The following is a 22,281-nucleotide window of genomic DNA, read 5'->3' on the forward strand; positions in this document are numbered from 1 at the left end:
GTCGCGCATCAGTCGAGTTTGTGACCCATACACCGCCGTCACGGTTTTTGTAGAGTTCATTTATGATGGCAATTTCCATCTGAAATTCATAAATGGTCGGCTGAAGTAAGTACTGAGCGATCCTGCAATTATTGAGGTTTATTTGAATAAACCCTATTTTTTCATTGCAGTCAACACCTGCCTGAATTCCGGACATCTATCACTTCCGGCAATATGCCGGTTATCCCTTCCTTCGTTTCATTCGCACAATAGGCATTTGGGGTCCCTATTGCCCTCCTTCTCAATATGTTCCTTTTCCCTTTCTGCATTGATCGGATCAATCAATGCCGCTGGTGCATGCCTTCGCAAAGCGTCCAATCATGATGTACTTATCATTGATTAGGGTGGTCAAACAGTCATCCTCAGGGGCCGAAGACTACCTAGAGAGAAGAGCTATCCCTAAACCTGCAAATACTGAAACTCCATTAAAGCGCTCGATTGACATGTTCTTGCACACCCCTGTGCTAGGCAGGCTAGGGAATGTGAGGGATCCTTTGAACGCTTCGATCTCTCACATGTCATTTTTACCAAATCAACGTGTCTATACCGATGCATGGGTCCGCACCGGATCTAAAAATAATCAAATGAATAATAGCATTCGCGACGGCCTAACGGGATTAACCAGAACGCTAAACTTGGAAGAAATAAATAAAAACAGCTCGAACGCAAGTGGAGCGTGAGTCTCTGGACCAGAGGGTCGCGATCGAGGGGGGGGGGGGGGGGATCCATGACGGATTCCAGCCTCAATCATTATTTCCTCTGCTCAGATTTTCAATAAGGCGCCGCCCCTGAGGTTTCCTTCCTTTCTTGACATCCTCCGGCCATTATTTTGGAGGATGTCTCTTGTGTGTACGAGTTTGCAGGGTTATGCACACGCTAGTCGCGGGCAGCTTCAAGATCGGACTGAGCGATAAGATTCTCAAATTATTGAGGGCGCACGAAGTCGCTGTCGCTTAAATATTAAATACATTAACTATAACCGGTAAATGATACAGTGCAGCCAACACTCCTTTACGAACAGTATTTCTTCGGAATCGTACAAGACATCAGTTCCCAAAAATCGAAAAGAAAATCAATAAAAACACTTGGAGTCGAAACTAGGATAGCATCTCCTCTCCCAAATTGCCTATCCTCGATGTCACACAATTTCAAATGAAACTAACGCAGGAAACAGACTCAACACTGTAAATGATTTTTTTTGGATTCAAATTTCCCATTCGACAAAGATGAAAATGTTATTTTTTTTTCATCATGCTCGGTTGCTAACTTTGAAAGTTTTCGGGCTATAAAATCCATCAAAAATCAGAGAAAACTGCACTAAACAATTAACTATGGAAAAGTCCTCCGAGCTACAATCTCTTTAAATAAAATTTCCTTGTTTGAAAAAAGGAAAATCGCGAAAAACCAAAAGCAGTCCTCCTGTTGATGTGAATCCTTCGCGAAAACCTCACCTCCTTTCTTTTCTCAATAAAATCTCGCGATTTCGATCTACCGCAGTCCAAAATCCTTCTCCTAAGTTTATCGGCACAAAGAACAGAACTGTCAATTCGCTTCCAACATGTCCGAAATCTAAACCAAAAATGATCTCCTTGGTCCATCAGCCGTCTTTCAATCAGCCGGTCCCGCTAAATTTGGCCTGGATTGGCTGGATATTTTCAGCCCAAATATGAGATCGTCCTTCGAGGTCCTTCGGATCTTGCTGACATTTCCACTCGGATCTTTTAGGTGGGGTCAGATCAATGGCTTTTACTGGAGATAACAATTGCCTCTAAACTAAAACTAAAGCCTTATTTGTGGCTCCTCTAGCTGTAAATTTAAACATGTATGTATCTCCTCCCTTTTTTTGACGTTGATTGCTGCTACATTGTTAAAGATGGATAAAAAAGTGCAAGATACAACTGCACCGAATTCAATAAAACATAGCTTTCTATTCAATTTGATCGGATCCACCCGTATACGATTTAACACTTAATAAGGTTCTAAACGCCGCCTCAATTCTACCTGTCAGCATTATCACTTAATTTAAAATCTCTTTTTGATATTTCGGGCTTGTTTGCGCACGTGCTACTTTTCCACGTTGTATCTACACCGTACGTGCTTTCTATCTTGCCGTGTACCCCATCAAATCACTATCCAATAGTTAGAAAGTTAACAAAATGAAAGGTATATTAATTGAAGTGACCATTTAAAACCGCAGCAAGACTAGATTCAAGTCGTCACCGCTACATCGAGTAACTATAATTTAACAATAACTATCTTTTATGTTTTACATTATATAACGTGTTATTAACCATTGTCCGATGCATTGTTACTTTCAACAATCTCAAATCGTAGACAGAAGAGAATTGAACAATCAGAAAACTTTTACTGACCAATCAATTTGGATTTTTAACTAAAGTAAAAATAATTTCAAGTTGTTATATCACTACATGTAACGCAAGTGATGAGTAGGTAATGTGTTTTGTTGGCGTAGAATGTCGTAGATGTTTGAAAATATTGATTGTTTGCAGGCACTTACGGTTTTTGGGATTTTTTCGGTTTTTACGTAGAAAGCTTTCGGGTGAAATAAAGGTTAAACCTTGAGACTCATGTGGGTTTCAATCCGAGACTAGCTTTTATTTAGAATGTCAATTGTGGCAAATAGAAGGGAAATTTACTTGAATTTCATTACAAGATTTTAATTCTGGCTAAATAATACTACAATCAATCCATCATAATCAGGGAAAACCCGTTATTTTTTAAAATATATGCGAAGCATTGCTCATCGGCAATAGTAATACTGTCATAGAACTATCTTTCAAAGTCCCATACGTTTGATCATCGATTCATATCTGAGATTCACTTTAGATAACTTTAAACCTAAGAAAATAAATTCTCACTTGAAGTGGTATCAGTCCCCAATGCGGCTAAATCTTGGATTGGTCGACGGACTTTCGCCGTGGTAGTAGGGTCTCTTCGGTCTTGTCAAGCCTTTTTGTCTAGAATTTGGAAAGGTTTCTGTGATAAAAGATGTATAGTTCGGCCACACAAATTCCGTCACTGAGCATATCAATTTCTGGACCGAAGTTCACTTAAAGTGACACACAACGATTTCAAAGTTGAATTCTCTTATCTTTATCGTTCTCATTTGACCAGTGTCATGGACTTCGTCTTGCCTCCATCAATGTGCAGCCAAAATCTCGCGCTGCCTGCTCAATTTGGATGGAAGTAGACTGTATATTTCGGATTTTTGTTTCCATAATGTTAATAAGGTCAGCATCGGCTAGTAGTTGTGGGGTGGGGATAAATTGGTAACCCCGGTGAGATCCACACTGGACGCACCAGACTCTTCTGTAGAGCGTAGAACTAACACATCTGTTGTTGCCAACGCTTTATTATGCTCCGCACCAGAGCTTGCATCCACGGGTCCCGCGCGAATTAGGTGGGGTGCGCCCGGAGGTGATCAAATCCCATAGGAATACGAACACGAAGGCAAGAAGGAAAAGAACGTATGGTTCTGATCGCTGCCGTGGGAGTTTCCTCCAAGTCAATTTCAGAGGGACAATTTACCATCCTTCGGGAATGTCTGTAGAAAAAAATGCTGGAGCCTGGAACGAAATCAAGATTTAACAATCGAGGTTTTTGCGATGGGCTCCTCTTTTTGGTGAACTAACGTGGCTACCTTAAAGTGGCTCCAGTAGGTGAATAGAACCCGGGCATGGACTTCGGACTTTGGAGGGTTCATGAATGCCAGGAAAGACAAATCTACAAACGCGGAGGGTTTCAATTTATAATAGTATTCGACCTGGACCAAACGAGTCTGAATGTGCTCAGGGGCGTCACCATATGTTGCCTGATTTTTTCCTAGATAAATTGAAATTCAGTCATATCAGGAAACTGTAGAACATCATCTCGATTTTGAGAGCGAAGAACAATGATGGCTTTCGACTCACGCAATATACAGCAAATTGCAGCATCTTGGGTGCGCTCTCCCACAATGGAGCTGCGTACGGAGGATAGCGCATACAGTGGCAGAACCCCCGTATGAGGGTTCGCACTGGTGAAGGGACTACATAGTGAATCCTACCCGCTAGTAACTTCTCCTACCCCTTCCAAGGAACAGGCGGAAGAAAGGGAAGCCAAAAACGTGAACGGAACTGACTTGATGCCAGTTCGAGTGATCGAACCTATGCAAACCTGTCACTGCAAACCAGTCAAGGTGCTAAGTGGGAAACAGATGAATGCTCTGCAAGATGAGATGAGATTTTTCATGGATGAGGACATGGGAATTGCTGTACCTCCAAGTGCGGCTTTTCTCAGAGAAATCAAACACGAGGGGATCGAGTCTTTTGCGGCACGGTGTGGGGGAAGCTTCCTCCTTCGCGGACCGCGGCATGCGCTTCTAACTATTTTCCATAACACATTAGACTAAGTTTATGCCGAAAAACATAGATTGGTCAAATTAATCTCCAGGATGCCAAAGTCTCCTCCTATCTGTTGGTACCGAGGCGAGGACTACCCCTACATTTTTCTGGTGCAAGAATATTTAATATAATCTGTGGCATTGGATCAGTAAAGGGGGCTAGGATCTTCGACGATGAAAGAGATAAGACCGAGAGCTTGCGTCCTGATGTCAAGACGGTTAGAGGCAACCATGCTGAGACAGTTCTGTTCCCAGGACTTAGTTACAGTCATCGTACAATATCAGATAAATGACGGGAGGAATAATATCATAGTTGCCTCCGCTTATTTACCCTAGAAATTAGGGATCTGGTAGCGTATGCAGAATCGAATGCCAATGCTCAACATATTTGTTGGGGCAGTAGCAAATGCAATCCAAGAGGATACAAGCTATTTGATTTCATCACTTCAGCTGGTCTTATGACTGCAAACGTAGGGGCGCCCCTACGTTCGTGGGCCCGAGAAGAAGCGAAGTAATTGACCTAACAATCTGTCCCTCAAAAGTGTTAGAGTTGATTACACACTGGCAACTGCTAGACGAGGTCTCAGTGTCAGATCACCGATAGCTAGAATTCAATCTGACTTTTGCCGGCGCACAGACTGCAGCACAAATACGGAACCCTAGGAAAACGGATTGGACAAAGTTCAATGAACTTCTTGGCAATAAAGTACAGATCCTTAGGCGGCTAAGGACTCCTTTGGCGCTGGAAGATGAATTGGAAACTCTGAACTGCACACTTTTAGAGTGCTATGAAGAGGCTTGTTCTCTTTCCTGAGGCCATACCCCTTTGGCCGGTTCCTTGGTGGAACCAGGAACCGCAAAAACTCAGGAAATCAACCAGACGACTTCTGAACCGTGCTTGAAAAAGTAATAAGAACGAAGACTAGTTAAATGTCCGGAACTCATAGCGTGAATATAACAGACTCATTAGGTGTTTGAGACGAGACTCCTTTAGAACGTACTGTGAGGAACTGGAAGGCGAAAGAGAGACTTCAAGGCTGCGCAGAGTCTTTAAAAGAGATGAGTCGGCCAAGTTGGGTTCTCTTAGAAAACCCGATGGTACTTTCACGAGGACCAGACTGGAATCAGTACAGACCCTCCTGGAAGTACACCATCCGGGAGAACGGATGAGAGAAATGGTAGGGAGAGAGTTGACGGTTCTTGCAACCCATTCAACACGCAAGTGCTGCAAGAAGAACTGAAACACTGCGAAAGCGTTTGTTACCTATGAAAAGGCAAGAGCTGCCATACTGTCCTTTGAACATTTCAAAACACCTGGCATGAATGGTATCTATCCAGGAATGCTAAAGGAAGCTATGGAGCACTTAGAGCAACCTCTAAGAAATATTTTTCGGCAAGAGGTTAAGGTAGTCTTCATACCGAAACGTGGGAAAGTTGACTATTTTAATCCAAGCTTGACTTCATTCTTGCTGAAAGGTTTGGAGAGACTGGTGGAGCGTCACATTCGTGGAAACGCACTTAGGCCGCACCCACTTAATGAAAACCAAGATGCTTACCAGCATGGAAACTTTTGTGAGTCTGCTCTTCATTCTTTGGTTACAAAGATAGAGGATACAACTCTGAAGGGTGAGTGAGATCAAATATGCTTGTGGCCGTAACAATGATCGGTTGTCGATGCTTCATCTGTAGGACCACCTTCAGTTGTGGTTATTGCGACATCCATTTCTCCGTTATAGGTGCTACGGAGGACTTCAGTATTCACTTTCACCTGATTGTCAGAGGGAATTGGAAGTGGTGTTGTTATTAGAACTCGGAGCACCATGCCGACGATGCTGCACAAAGTCTTTGTTGGCCTCTGATATGTCCCGACATTCATCAAAGTAGCGGCGTTCGAAAAGCACGTGTTCAATTTGGCTTAAATTGGTTCGGTCTACTGAGGGCCATGTTTGCGGACCGCTTTTCGCGCAAATCAGGTACTTTCAACAACCATTTCGTGTGACACTGCGAATTGATTAATCTGCTGTCCTTGCCATTGGTAGTTTTATGCAAACTATGGGAGCCCACGTTTTAAGGGTTCGTCCCACTGCCTCGTAGAAGGTTTCCTTTTCCGAAGCTGCAGTCTCCTCTGTGGGGAGTGAACGTTAATGAGGCAATAACAGCAGGTTTCGTTTTTTTGACTGACTAGGAGATTTACTCCGAGTACATGGTTTATCAGAAAACCAGTTCCTGTCCAGCGCATCTCTTGTAATGCTGTGATAGCAGCTTTATATTGGGAGGGGGTATTGGCTATTGTACGGGGTGTGCAGATTCCACAGGAAAATAAAATGCGCAAATCGTTCGTCATTTTCCGATGCCGGGTCCGTCGTTTCATGGCTCCACAACATGTAGTTTTCCGTGAGTGTTACGCTGGTTAAGGACCCCCAGATGGGCACCTTTCTGTCTTCCTTAAGAGAGTTTCTTCTACAACCACTCAAAATGTAAATGCACCGAAGGAGGGAATTGGGGACTGGAAGTAGCCTCAGGTGGCCTATAATGCCTGATTAATGCACTTTAATGACCAAAGCTTGCTTCTCCTTTCAAATCAGGAAAAACTAATATCTACTCCGTCTGCTCTTAGGTGCCAGGTGGAGTGTTTGCCAACAAATATGGATTTTCACGGAAAAGGGGACTTCATTGTTGGTGGAGAAATAATTGCAGGCTTGTTAGGAGTTTGCGTAAATTTCGGATGCGATAACGCTTTGAACGGTCAAGAAGATTCAGGTGGGGAACATGCGTTGGGGGTCTGAGAAATTCTGGGCATTAGAAGCGGTGAGACCTTGGGTGCAGGCATAGGTAACCCCTCATTGAAACATTTACCCAATTCTTCGTCGTCTAGCAAGTCGTTTTTCCGGGAAGCTCGTCCTGTTTCTTACTTCTCATAAGCATTTGACATTTTGGTATACGCCATCGGACTATTGAACGCAGTGCCTACTTCGTTGCCTTTTTTGATTTCTGAATCAGGATCCTCTATTCACCCAAATCATCACCTTCCGTAGCAAGCCTATGTCAGGTTGATGAACCTGACTTAGGGAGTCAAAAACTCTCCGGAGAATCTTCCGGTCGGATGCGGGTAGGACTTCTCTGGTTTTGCTTATGAGCTACGCTTCTGTAGAATACATAAAATCTGGCAAGATCTCCGCTGTACGGTAGAAGAAAGAAATTTTGAGTGGGAGGATTTTGGTAGATTTAACTAGGTTTTGTTGGCTGCCAACAGTTTTATGCGAGTTTTTTCGTTTCCAGTACGACTCGGGGCTGTTTCTGATGTCGCCACCATGAAATTGGTCTTATTTTCGTTAATATCCAGTTTCAGACGTATTTCTTTCTGCGTTTTAGCGGGACATTGCAAGTAGAAGCCTGTGCTTCGAGATATACCGCAATAACTGACCTGGAGCAAAAAACAAGATCAACAAAAAAATGCAAGGGACAATAAAAGCAGCATCAGAGAAGGTTGCAGTTGTGACGACCAAAGATGGCGTCACTTGAAAATCCATACCAGTCACCATACCTAACTTTTTGCGGCCTTTGAGGACCAGTCCTCAAAAGAGCAAAACGTAATTTGAAATGAGTGTTCGTTAAGGCAAAGATTGCTCCAACTTTCGAGAAATTTACTACTATGGTCTACCAGATCGAGGCATGCTTGAATTCCAGACCGCTTGTTTCGCTCCCTAGAAAACCAGATGACGCTGAATGTGTGACTCCTTTCGAGTTCTTAGTTTCACAATCGACCCAGCAGCTCTTTCATGAACGATGGTAGCAGCTTATGACTGGGATGTCTTAGGAATATTTGCACCACTTACAGATCCGGACTAAAGGGAACAATCAAATTCTGAATATAAAGCCTAGCCAGTGGGTACTGATCATGACCATTAGTACATATCTGCGCTATCCGTCTTAGGGACGACATGTCGTAGTCCGAACAGTTACATTTCAGTATTACGGGTCTTTGAGGAAACTAGTCAGAACGGTGAACCTGTGTCTCCTGCCGGTTGAGATATCAAATGACGCCGAATTGGGATCCTCTGAGCACTGTGGAACGAAAATGTGCTGCATCATCGCCGTCTCTGGATCACATAAAACGGGGATTCCCAAATCCCCAATCGCGGTACGGCAAGGCGTCTAAAAACCTAAGGGTAGCCCCGTTTTCTAGGGGTGTGCATTGCTCAACCGGACGATACTAATGCTGTCCAGAACTAAGAACTAATGCTAAGAACGGAACCTTAGGTGAACACCAAAGGAGAGAGAGAAGGAACGAGATGAGTGTTCATGAAAAGAGACTGCGGAAATGACATAAATGAGAGATAGGAGAAAAGCCAAAAGATAATTGAGGGGGTTGAGAATTTGAGTAGAGAGCGTTTGGAAATTAGAACATTGTGGTCAACGGTATCAAAGGCTTTGGCGAAGTCGGTATAAATAGCGTGTTCCTCCTGCGTAGCCCTCACCATATTCTTTATGGCTTGGTGAGCGTTGTGCTTGTCCTTGATAATCTCGGATAGCTCAACTATTTTTGCCAATGCCAAGGGTGAAGGATGATTCCTCGGGATAGGGGCTCGGCTATTGACCATGCCTGTAACCTAGTCTTTACTGTCTTTGACATTGGGGAAGATATAGAAAGTACATGAACACATATTTACATATCAATAGGTATGCCCCTATCCGCCAAAGGGGTTGCGCCTGATGGGAAATCTGGCAGCTCCTCACAGAAGTCGATGTCTGTCTGTCCGGTTGTCACATCCGATTTATTTAGAAACAGTTGGATCAGTTGTCACGAAATTTGATGGGAACGTGTGGTTTGCGAAGCCCTTTACATACAAGCGTTTATAAACCTACGCAAACCAAGCCAAATGCTCCATCCACACGTCTGCGTTTGCGAAGGTTTGTTGGGGCTTGCCAAATATGTTGATGCTGCATTAGTTATGTACGGATGGAAACAGAGGCATCCTCTTTAACCCGCCAAACTCACAAAAACAGGGTGGGAACCTTAAAGCCACACCTCATCAATATCTGAAGAACGAGGAGCATCGATTAAGGATGCGATCGTGTCATTCCGTTGATCCGCATGAGAAAAGGAATGGCAAAAGATTTGAAGCAGTCTGGAGCAAGAAGAGGCGTTGAAGGAGTAAACACGGAGGAGAAGTGCCCGGATAGCTGAGTGGTTAGAGCACAAGGCTGTCGTACGGAAGGTCGTGGTTGAAATCTCACTGGTGACAGTGGGATTTGTATCGTGATTTGGCCGTACCTGAGTCAAATCAGGGTAATAATCTCGGACGAGCGCAATACTGACCACATTGCCTCCTACAATGTACTACTGTGGTGTACCGTCACGGTCTTGAAGGAAGTACTCTAACACACTTCAAGGCCCTGATCCAATATGGATTGTTGCGCCAACGATTATTATTATTATTATAGAAGTAAGAAGAAAGATGGTCGGAGGATTATTGTGGGGAGTTGGCAGGTTGGTCAGCAAAGTTGATGGAAGAAGGGAAAGATTAGGTGGGAATACGGGAATGGCGAGTGTGGGACCAAACCGTTTTCAGATTATCGCGGACAATGGCGGCCTCAACGCTCAACAAGTATTTCTTATGCATTTTTTTAATCATGGGCTTCACAGTGCTTAGCCTTGAATTGAGCAAGGTTGGCGTCATCCGGATCTTATTAAGGATCTCTGTGGTGAGCCAAGTTGGGTAGGAACGAAGACAAGTAGGAGAAGCATAGAGATAACAGGAGAGAAGATCGGGCAGAATATTATAAAATATGTCAAGAGCTTGAACATACGTGGAGATTGATAATATATGATCCCAGTTGACGCTAAGGCTGAGTTCAGACTGTCAAAGTTTGCCTTCTGGATGTATTGTTACGAAGGCTCTACACCTTGAATTGGTGGACGATCTTTCGACCGAGGCAATTCTTGCTGCGTTTGAGCGGTTCTTTGCAAGGTGAGGCCTGTGTTCCGAGATCTACAACGATAACGGACCTGAGTTTGTTGAACCAAAAAAACAGATCGACAAGGAAATGCAAAAGGCAATAATGGCAGCATGAAAGAAGATTGCAGTTTTGACGACCAAAGATGGTGTCACTTGGAAATTCATATCGGTCACCATGCCAAATTTTTGGGACCTTTGGGAACCAGTCGTCAAATCAGCAAAACATCACTTGAAGTGAGTATTCGTTGAGGCAAAGATTTCTTCTGCCGTTTGAGGTATCAAATGACCATGAAGTGGGATCCTCCGAGGCGAGTGAAGTACAACTATTCATAACAAACTATGGAAACCTTAGACTAGGTGGTGAGGCAACTGGGAGAATCAATATGGTACGTGGAAAGCTCATGATTGAAGAGGACTTTTCAATACAGGGGATAATCATGGTCGGACCTAAAAAGATTGCATTAACGACACACTACGACGCCTTGTGGAGACATCCACTATTTTGACATAAAGACCTCGTACGGATAATCAAGGAAGGGGGGGGGGAGGGGGAATGCTCATGAAGTAAGTCTTTGATTGCCGAATCTACAATGGAAGCGACGGCCAGGTTGTTTGTAGGTGGAGACGAGTTTAACTGGATGAGGAAAGACTACTTGAGTACTTGAGATTTCCTAGCGTCGCTACAGATGTTTTCATTGTTTTTGGTGCATCTGTTTCTACCTGTCAACCTATTTATGTGTTCAAACATATTAGGTTCGAGTTTCACATCTGCTAGCTTGCGAGTGAGTTCCTTGTTACGGAATTGTCCAATCATTTGACGGATTAGTGTGCTTAGGCAGTTAATCCGAGGGATTAATACCTTATATTCGGTGTTAATTCTGTTTCCATTTTTTATGGAAGTTGTGCTTGAGATTTCGGTGCCAAGTCTGCCTGACTTTCAGATATTTCACTATTTCGCGAGACATTTTTTTCAGGTTCTGCTATGGTGCTAATTCTGACCTGAACTTATCCTAGGTAGTGTGGACGAAGGATCTCATTTCTTTGGGTGTTCGCTTCTGCAGTTGAGAGGCGAAGGAAAGTTTGGGCTCAACTGAAAAGCCTATGCCGGGGATCCGCGTTAGTTGGCGGGATGTCCAGTTTAGCCGCAATGCAGCAGGTTGGCGTGTTTGGCGTGGGTCTTGGGCATTCCCATCGCACATAGGTTCTCGTGCACTTCACGCACCTGTCCGCAATGGGCAATTGAGGGCGATGTACTCGAAGTTTTGGCAGTTGTAGCCCTGCACTTTCTTTGTCCCGATTGCGACAGGGAGCGTTGGGTTCTGGCTATGGAGAAGCTTGACCAGGTTCAATACGCTTTTGACCTTCAAGTACAAGCGATCTTCATTGAGCTCTCGTATTATGTCAGACGGGTCTGTCTCTCTGTGGAGACCGCGGATTACCAAGGACTGAGTGTTTAAGGCTGGTGGGGTGTAGCCCCTTTTATTTAATGAGATTGAAGATCGCCGCATGATCTTCACTGCTCTGTGCAAAGATGAGGGTTTTGTCGGCCCTGGTATTCTTTAGGGTTGCTTTCAACTCTTTTTCTTTTAACATTCGGAGCAACTGAGGTATATTAATTTTGTACCCAATGATTGGGAGATTTTTTTCTTTTTTGAGCGGGTAGTTACGGGGAGGGTGCCTGTGAATTTGCCGGAGGGCCATGACTCTTTTGCCGATACTATTAGTTTATTCATAAACGGCACGTAAACTGTTATGCCACGTCGAATTTAAGCTCCTAGTTGGATATATACGGCACCTGTACCCGTGTAAATCTTACGCAAGACCTGCGGTCGAAATAATAGAAAGTAATGGAAAAGAAGAAGAAGAAGAATAGAAAGTAGTGGAAAAGAAAGACTTTCAGGAGTCTTCAGCCAAATTAAACTTCTGAGAGTCTGTAACAGAATGTTGTATATTTAAAACTAAATTATGTAATTTTGTGCAGGACACTAACACTAACCTTATCTTTTTGAGTTTTTCTCTTCTTCCACTGAACGAAGTTGAACTCGTCGCCTTCCTCGAAGAAGCCAAGCACATCTCTCCTTCATCTTGGAGTTTTTATTGTTCTTGTTGCTGCACCTGTTGTTGTTACTGCTGCTGCTCGTTTTTTGTTACCGGCATTCTCCCTTCGAGAGATGCCAAGCGCTGTTCCAATTGTTTAATAATTCCCTGTTGGCAATCCAATTGCTGGGCCATGGCGGCCTTTTCCTGCTTCAATTCCTCGATTCTTTCGAGGAAGTTGGCGATGACTTCCTTCAGTTCCGAAGGGTTCGTGTTTTCCTCTTCCTCTGATGATAATTCCTCCGGGGGTATCACCTTACATCTCCTGGTGGACATCCTGTCCCCAAGACCGTGCCTGGTATTGGACGCAGATCTGAAATTGTGAAGAATTTTTTTCTTTAATTGGTTCCTTTGTTTTATTTGCCTTGTTAGACGAAACAGTGTCCAATTATTATCGGTGCCACTGTCTAGAAGAAATACTTCCTTATATTTTTTCTGCTTAGCAGGTCTTGAGAAGCTTCTGCTGACGCTTGTTTGCTTCGAGAAATCAGAGCGGACTTTTAATATCAAAATATAGACATTTTGTTTCAAAGACTTTATCCCACGTTGGGCGCTATCTGGAGAAAGTGAAAAGTAGCCTTTTTTTGGTCTCAAATAGTGTATTTTTTCATTTTCTAACAGTTTTTTCAGATATTTTAGAAATATACTTAATTTTTTTTATAAGATACAACGAAAGATAGAAATGAGTTTCTCAAAAGTGGCCAAGTTTAATGGAGCTAAATTGGGGCAATTTAAGAAAAAATCTGTACCTGCAAATCTATCATGCAACTCCGAACTTTGTGAATTAGCTGAATTTTCTCATTAGATTTAACTTTAACCAGGAAATGGTATGAATTCAGATTGCATACTGAATTTGAGATCCACTTGCTTCTGGGTTACTTTAAAAAAACCCCGCGTGTATCTGTTTTTTTCGCTTCCCTTTTGAGCAAAGATTAAATCTTTCCGTCTTGAATTTTTATTTCCGGCAACTTAGGCTTTCTCTTGGCGTATTCAGGATATCTTTGACTGTTTAGTTTATGACTAAGGCCTGAAGTGAAGGTGAAAGTGGAGACCCATCGTGACGGTTTACATGCATTTCAAATGTTGTCCCTCACCTTTTCACAAAGCAACATCCACTTTACGATGTGGTTATCTTCGTATTGCAGCACGGCGGGTGCTATCTTGTTCAAATACTAAATCACGACAACTTTCATGAATAAACATCTGCCATATGCACATTGCTTATCCGCTCTGTGTGAATTGCAAAAAAATAAATGGTCTCACAATGCGAAATCTACGCTCTCTTTGTCGTTGTTATTGTCGTAAGGAGGGAAGCTCTGGAAAACTAGATTTGTAAAAAAAGATTGAACGTAATGAGTGAAAAGCAAAGAGGGTAACTCGTATGAGCCATATTCACCCGCATGAGTAAGCAACAATTCACTTGACGGAGTATCTCCAATTATTGTGTGGTAGATAGCTCCGAGGAGACTGTCTCATGCATGCTTTTCTGTGTGTATCTTAACAACTTTCAACTCTTGATGATAATTGTTGTCGCTTGGCTCCTCCATTGTCGTCGTTCGTATATGACGGCGTACGGCTGTGCCTGCACTGACTGTAGACTCACGACTCTGGCACCATCTCCAGCTTTGACGCTCACTACCAGCAAACTAGAGCTGACTCCGCTTGGAAGTTTTCTCCACCATTTGAGACCAGACCATACCAGACTATCTAGAGACCCTAGACCAGACAGACAATCTTGAAACTGAATTTCAACATCGAATCATGTTAGTTGCTTGCCGACATCGCAGCGCAACACGTCGTGTCGTTTTGTTGCGTACGTGTATCTCTCAGATACCGCAGTGAATTTCACCTGAAGATTAAAACACCTTCGCTTCGTGCGCGCTTGTTACACGGGACACGCGACTGTTGGCCAGACGATCCTATCCTATTCCCTTGCGGATAATCCTATCGCGCTAATAGTTCTCGGATAAAAGGCCTGTGGACTATCTTGGATAATCCGGTGTGGACTATCGACTATCGGTTGTGGTGTGGCGCAAGAATTTTGCAACCGGATAGTGGGACTAAATATTATTGCATATGGATAATATCGACCGGCGTGAAACATATGACTGACTGTAGACCCCGAAGTGGAAACTTGGCGCACTACTTTAATTCATTAAAACGAACAGAAAAAAAGATACCGAGACTAACTAAGCCCTAGTGTTTCAAAGACTTGTAGAATGTTTCTATTACGAAACGTGATTTCTCTATCAAGCTAAAAGCAAGCACCGGATAGTAGTAACTAGTAGTGGAGTATCTTTCAGATACAGCAGACCTGATTACTACTAGATTCTTTCAGTTGGATTGTTTGTTAGATACGACAGTTCGTGTCGGGCAAATCCGGACCTCAGTAGCCGCATAAAATGTTGTCACGCGGTTTATTATGAAAAATTTTTGCGAGTGCCACTAGAAACTTTAGTTGTTTTATGCCTTGGCTCCGTTGCATGTACCGAGTACGTAGGTTTGCACGTCTATGGATACGTTGTACATAGTGATCTTGCCGCTTTCGCAATTGCTGTCACCGATTCCATTCTAGTTTCGTCGCTAAAAAAAAAGTGGACTCTTATTGCGAAAAATGAGCTCAGTGCCGTTGAATGCGGTTATTTATCATCTTTAGATATTACGAAATTTAACTAGATGCAATCGTGAGGCAATTAAAGTGATCGACAGTAGTTAAAGAATTTGAATTAGTGGTGGTTTTCGTGCTCGAGATTGATTGGTTTTTGACGGTTAGATACTCGATGTTGGTTTGGTACGCCGAAGGGACTGTAGAGTGTTGAGGTGCTGGTGACCTAGTTCGGGACTGGTGGAACCAAGCGGCCAATAGTTTCTGGATTTGATGCGTGATCTCAGATGCGTGGTATCAAATGGATATGAAGGGTCTCTTACGGCATTGTTCCAAGTCCTTTGAAATGGAGTGAAACTGGTTAATGTGCCCCCTTCCATAGCAATTGGGTGCAGATGCCGCGATTATGAACCAGTTGTGCATTCTATTCCCTAGTATTGTGTGATCATAATTTTCAGAAATATGAGAAATAGACTGTGTCGATCATTAATGTATACATCAGTGCGATATAAACTCAGTCCGTTTAACATAAAGACTATTATACAGGGCGAAGGCTAATGAAACTATGGCCCAGAACGCATCATCTTATAATCCGAATCGATACCTTCTGCCGCATAATTATTTGCATCAACAGCATGGATCACAATCACATCAACAGTCTCAGACACAATCATCAGGATACTATTGTGGCAACCAAATTCCCTCACTACAAAACCATCTTCCACCGCATCAACAACAGCAACCTTCGCAACAGCATAATCCACCACTCTCAAGACAACACCAGCAACAGTCATCCTATATGATGGGTTGTTTCCCTCAAAATCCAAACGGCTGGGCTGGTATTCCTCTGATATCGACCGCTCCACGTCGGACTAGAAAGAACAACTTTGGAAATAATAACAACGGGTCAGGAAACCAAAAACCGCGAATATTGATTTCCAATAATTCAACTGAATACGATGAAAATGCCATGAGCAGGTTGGCTATTCATGCTCACGGAGCACCGTTGATTTTAGCTGGTAGATACAGAAATCGTGTACAGAAGCGAGGAGACCAAAAACAACAGCAACAAGGGACCAATGCCAATTGTACTCCAGCGGTGAAACCACACGAAGGGTCTAATGCAACCGTGGAGTTTTCAAATTCTGTGAAGCCAGCCGTAACTTCCTCGGATAATTCGACGACAGGAAGTGATGAGAATTCACCTAGTAATGGGACCAACCAGGAGACATGCTTGCCTCGGATAATAAAACCTCGAAAACGCAGAAAAAAGGATCGGAAACCTCAAAATACATCTGTAGCATGCTTACCTGAAGCCAATACATCTACCCCGCAAAAAATCAATACAGATCTACAGGATTTTAGTCAAGTGACAGTTACCCACGACACATCATTGTCCTCTATTCCTAGACTTCTGCATAGCCTGGATAATATGCAGTCCAGTCAAGATTTAATTTCGTTCTCTTGCAAGGAAAACACTGCTTTAACTTCTCGTGAAGGGATCCCGGATTATCCGATCCAGCAGGATTCTTCAGATACATCGTTTAAGATGCAGTTGTCATCGGAAGAAGAACCGGTAGCATCGTGCTGCTGTCGGATTTGTGATCCCTCCTGTCGCATTTGGGCATTCCCCTTGCGGCGATCTTGTTCGGATAATACAGCAGAATTGGAACTGCAGAAGAGTAATAAGGACGTAGGGGTTATCGGTTCGAATAGATCCTCTTCGGCAAGAAACGGAACAGATTGGCGTGGCTCATCGAAAGTGGGTAGTAACCGATCACTGTTTCGAAATGGCAGTTTCAGTGACTCGGGAGATTCGGGATGTGATCTTTTGAGCGGTATCAACTTTGGAGATGAACCGATCTTTTTCAATGGATCCTCGAATCAGATTTCAACGTCACCTATTGGGGACGATCGGAGTTTTATTGATTTTCCAACCGCTGAGACATTGCTAACTGAAAGCATAAACGAGATATCTAAGAAACTTATGGAAACTGTGGATCTCCGAAGCGATATATTCTCTTCGGATAGTTCTAGTGTGTTTTCGGATAGTGTACTCAGTGATGATATGTTGTTTAATATCGAAAATTTAACAAGATCATGCAACAGTAACGGTAGCAATAATAATCTTCTGAATAATAACACCGCACAGGTGACATATCCCCCTCACACTGCTAGTAGTGATCTCTTCACTGATCTTCAGCATTATCCGAATCATCATCATCATCTAATAAGCAATAATAACAATAATAATAGCAATAGCACCAATAATAATATATCAAATGTGAATTGCAACTATTTATTGAACGGAATCACTGGTGATAATAACAGTAGTGGTAGTAGTAATAGTAATAGTAATTGTAATAATAATTTTGTGATGTTCCACGAAAAGGATCGGGAAAATGAGATTTTCAATTGTTTCGACATGGTATGGAGTCGAAATGATCGTCATAGTAATCATCATGGTGGATTTGGTGTTGGCGGTATTGGCAATGGCAGTAGCAGTAACAATGGTATCTTTGGCGGTACAAGACAACTTTTACCGATCGAAGAGCAACGCATACAACTGCAAACGACCGGCTAGAAATTTTTCTGATTTTCTTTTTTTTTTGTTTATCTTTAAATATGTATTTAGTATCTTCAATCGATCACATATTGATTTTTACCAATAAAACGACTGTATGTATTCCATGGAGATAGAATTAGATTTTTAATGAGATAAAGCATTACAATTCGCGCGATATATATATATATATATGCAAATCATCATGATCATCAACATCAGCAATTTTTAGGCATGATCAATAATCAGTTTGATCCAGTAACATGGTAACAATTATTTTGAAGCATTTTAAAGATACCATGATTAGTATTTATAATTATTTTAAAGGGAAGCCTTCCTGCGGCTGGTATTCAAACAAAATGAACCACATTAATTTTGTTTTTCTTCAATGAGGCTATAGAATGTTCTGTACATGGTTTTATACATGATAAAGTATAAATCTAAATAATTTTCCATCAATTCTACTATTCGGGGGCAGTCCTTCGTCACTTCCGTGATATTAGTGCGTTTTAATATTAATATAAATCCATTTGGCTTAAATATCACTTTCATGGAATTCATTTTACTAATGTTTTTTTTTGAATTTATATAAAAATCATTGAAGGGAAAATTGAATCCATTCAATTTTCACAGGTCTAAAACTTCAAAATGACTAAATGCTAATTCCATTTATAATGTTAATTCTATTTATTTAATCATAAGATTTCGGCTCAAACGAGGGTCTTTTTCAAACGAAACAGTTTGATTTTCATTAAAAGTAATTATATTCATAACTATTTCCATAATCATATTGAGCGCACAATGGATTTTGACCACGGTATATCATAACATAGTCATGGATTGTAAAAGTACTATATAACATATAATTCTTTCAAAGATGACTTGACTCCCTTAAAAATTGTCGTCTGAACTCCATAACCCATAAATGCATTCATTCCTTCAAAATTATGAATGAATCCATTTTTCATTGCCATTAACATTCTATCTTTCAAATATAAATTTATGGTTTATTTTATGGTTTCCTCATTATCTTTCTGTTAATTCACGATGGTACTCTATTTCCATCGTTTTTAATAGTTTGTAGCCCACCTGGTAATTATGATTGACATTGATTGCTGCTAAGAATACTGTCACGACTTGACATAAATCTTTTTCTACAAATTACAATATTCAGGTCTGGTTTTATGGTAGATGTAGTAACAATTTTTGAATCGTCTAAACCATTATTCATTGGTTTTTATGATGAAACATGTTGAGCGGCAACTTTGCATAGTGTTTTCCTTTGGAACAAACTATTAAAAGTGAATTTATCACAATTTTCTAATTTTCTGAAAGAAAATTTTCTATTTTCAAGCGATTCATAATAAATCTTTTGCTATAATTGATAGTATTTTTCTATTTCTTTTTGTTATTTCTACTTCCATATGACCTGTTGTGATTTGCAAATCAATTTCTTTGATTTTGACTGCACCATCTACCGGAAATATCTCCAAACCAAATCAAAATTCAAGAAATTAACACTATTCTAATTATATAATTATTAATCAATCATACAAGGCTCAATTCATTTATAGTACATTAAATTTCTCACCACTGCTCATCAGTACTATTTCCGTGAAAATCCTACAATTTATAGATTTCTTTTTTCCCTTTCATAATTAAAAACCATGAAAACCATTTTTTTCCGCCAAACATTTAAAAACTAAAACCCCGCCTGCTTCCCCATTGCGAATTAACGACTGTTTACATCCGTAAAAGTATAGTTTTAAATATTGCTCGCACTACAATATTTTTTTAATGGGTTCAGCTTTTCCGGTATATGTTGCTGTTTTATGTGCACACTGTCGTCACTTTCACTTTCACTTTCTTCATATCTAAAAATATCCACACTCTTGCGAACCACAGAGGAAGAAGAAAAAAAAACATTAGCAAAAGAGCGGGACGCAATATCAACTACTGCATCCATGCCCCCAACAACACCAACAACAACAAAAACTCTGCAATCATCAGCAAAATTGTTATAATATGACCATCATAAATATATATATATATTTCTGTTTTATTGTTGTGTAGTTGTTGTATCATTGCAATAGCTGTTTTTAGCATTGTACTTTTATGTTTTTCTTTTGACTCTTTTTCTACGCGCGATGTATATCACACAAACACATCCATACATGATTTTCTTCTTCTTTTATCTTTTTTTTTTCTGTTTTGGTTCGTTCGGTATAGTAAGAAAGTGAAAGTGAAATGAGCGCACACTACAAATTGCTGAAACTAATTTATAAATAACGTATAAAATGCATGAGGTATCTTTGTGGAAAGAAGAACGTATTTAATCGTTATGCACTGTAAGTGATCAAAAGAAAGATTCCGGAGAAAGAAGAAAGGTAGATACAGAAAAAAAGATAAGTAAGAGGAATACATACAGTCACTGTAAAGAGAAATAAGCTTGGATCGGATTCAAATAATTGTAATTTAGTTATTTCGTTGAAGTTTCCTTTTTTTTTATTATTATATTTTTACGTCCTATCATTATATTAATTATTTCATATTATTTTATATTTACATTAAAATTAAAATAAACATTAATTAAATGTTAATATTTGTTAAATTATGTTCGATTGAATTTTGCGAGATTTATTTCTTGAATTTGAATATAGTTCATTGATGAATTTGAAAATTTTAGTGTTTTATTTTATCTTTTAAATGGAATAGTTTGTTAGTTTTAGATTTTTTTTTATTTTTTCCCCAAGGTTTCTTAGATTAAATTATCATTTAAAGATTGCCTTTTACGTAAATTTGGAAGAATCGTTTTTGCACTGCTAGCCTTTGTCTCTCAAAGAAATGAATCCATAGAAAGGGAGTAGAGTACATGTTTTAGTTTAGTTTATTGGGGGAGAAGCCGCAGCTCCGAGCACTCAGGCCATTGTTAAGCCCATTATACTATCCTCGTAAATCACCTACGGTGTTGGAAGGCTTTAGCGAATCTGAGAACATTCTCCAGAAGCAGAGAGTGTTCAGATGCTCCATTGGAGAAAACCTTACCAAGGTGTCTTCGTCTGAGATCTGAGAAGGTTGGGCAGCTGCATAAAAAGTGCAGGGCCGTCTTCTCCTCCTCCTCACATTGGCTGCACATAACCGAAATCACCACGCCAATCTTTTCCATACCGTAGTGTCCCGTTAAAAACCCTACTAGGGTTTTCTTGTCCCACTTCCTAAGGGACAATCAAAATGCCGCTCTGGCGACCTTAGGTTCTTTCACAAGGATTTTCACCTGCCGGTTCCGTGAATCCTTGCAATTTTACCCTTCAGAGTTGACTTGACAGTGGATGGTTGGATTCCCAGAGCTGGTTTTGGCCCCACCATTGCGGATTCCGAACGTTGGTGAACCAGTCTATCCGCTTCCTCATTGCCAGCCATATTTGGGCGCGGTGGCTTGATACGCTGGATGGGAATATAAAAGTCTGGAGATTGCATCCAGATCAGGCATTTGATAGAGCCAAATGCCGAAACCGATCACGATGAGCCGACCCCGCTTGTGAACGGTATAAAGTCTGAAGAAAAAGAAGCAGACCCTAAATTTTCGCGTGTCCTAACCTTGGTCCATCTTTCTCGTAATATACGGATTCGGCTTCGGAAGATGATGAGTCAATGCCTGGTGAATGCGGCGGGTAGAATAACACCTCCCAGGCGAGGATTCGCATTGCTACATGCGGTCTCGCATTGTCGTGCTGGCAAATGATTTTGTCGTATCTGTTTTCTTACCATGGATGTTCCTCTTTTTCTGGGATTTTGATGGCTGACCTCGAGAAACCCATATTTTTTTTGTGCTTCGGATTGTTGTGATTGATCCACTTTTATCACCCGTTACAATTCGATCCAGGATTGGCTTTCTTTCATCCCTTTCAAGAAACAATTCGCAGACTTGCAGACATCTTTCAAGGGTTCTCTCAAACAATTTATGTGGCACCCATTGAACTTCATGGTTTTTGGGTGGTATGCAATAGATGGCCGATCGCTTCCCAATGTGTCAACAAGCTGTTGTTGCGTTTAGCAGTATTGAATGCAGATTCAATACTGCTTGCAATTTTGCATCTTTGAACTTCTTCCTCAGTGACCATGGTCTTTGTCTTCTATACTGAAGTCGCTACTTTATGATCGCCGTATGCTTTTACAAGCAGTCGATGCGATTCCGACACACTTTTCTTCAAGAAAAAATTAGGCAGCAACACTTGATGTTTTACAAGTACAAAATTTAACATTTTCAACATGGTACAAACACACTTCTTTCTTCTTTTTCTTCAGGCTCGGGGGGTCGGTTCGTCCTGATCGGTTTCGCAATTTGGCTCTATCGAATGCCTGATCTGGGTGCAATCTCGAGGCTTTTAAATCCCCATCCAGCGTATCAAGCCACCGTTGTTTTCGCCTGCGTTTTGGTCGTTTACCATGTTCAGACCAATTTTGACAAGTGAATTCTCGTTAGCGGGAATTGCGTTACCGTTACCGTTACCTTCGAAGACGCCTTTCTGGCAATTTTTCTACGATCGATTCAACCCCATAATGATCGCAGATATCCTCATTTGGTATGTGATCAAAATGTGTCACGCCACTAGTT

General features: G+C 41.3%; 2 protein-coding genes and 1 long non-coding RNA gene across 4 annotated transcripts in view; 2 read left to right on the plus strand and 1 right to left on the minus strand.

The window, feature by feature from the left end:
* Nucleotides 1-22,281, plus strand: part of LOC119652733 (CCR4-NOT transcription complex subunit 6-like) — a 476,871-nt gene that overhangs the window by 99,796 nt on the left and 354,794 nt on the right. The window lies entirely within an intron of this gene.
* The window catches only part of LOC119652734, a 374,896-nt gene that overhangs the window by 45,758 nt on the left and 306,857 nt on the right, over nt 1-22,281 (minus strand). The gene's annotated exons all lie outside the window — the stretch shown is intronic.
* On the plus strand, nt 13,833-20,063 carry LOC119652731 (uncharacterized protein DDB_G0283357). The gene has a single exon (XM_038057028.1). The coding sequence runs from the start codon at nt 15,669-15,671 to the stop codon at nt 17,685-17,687; it is 2,019 nt and encodes a 672-aa protein (XP_037912956.1). The 5' UTR covers nt 13,833-15,668; the 3' UTR covers nt 17,688-20,063.

The sequence above is a fragment of the Hermetia illucens genome, chromosome 3, assembly GCF_905115235.1.
Source record: "Hermetia illucens chromosome 3, iHerIll2.2.curated.20191125, whole genome shotgun sequence".
Taxonomy (NCBI): domain Eukaryota; kingdom Metazoa; phylum Arthropoda; class Insecta; order Diptera; family Stratiomyidae; genus Hermetia; species Hermetia illucens.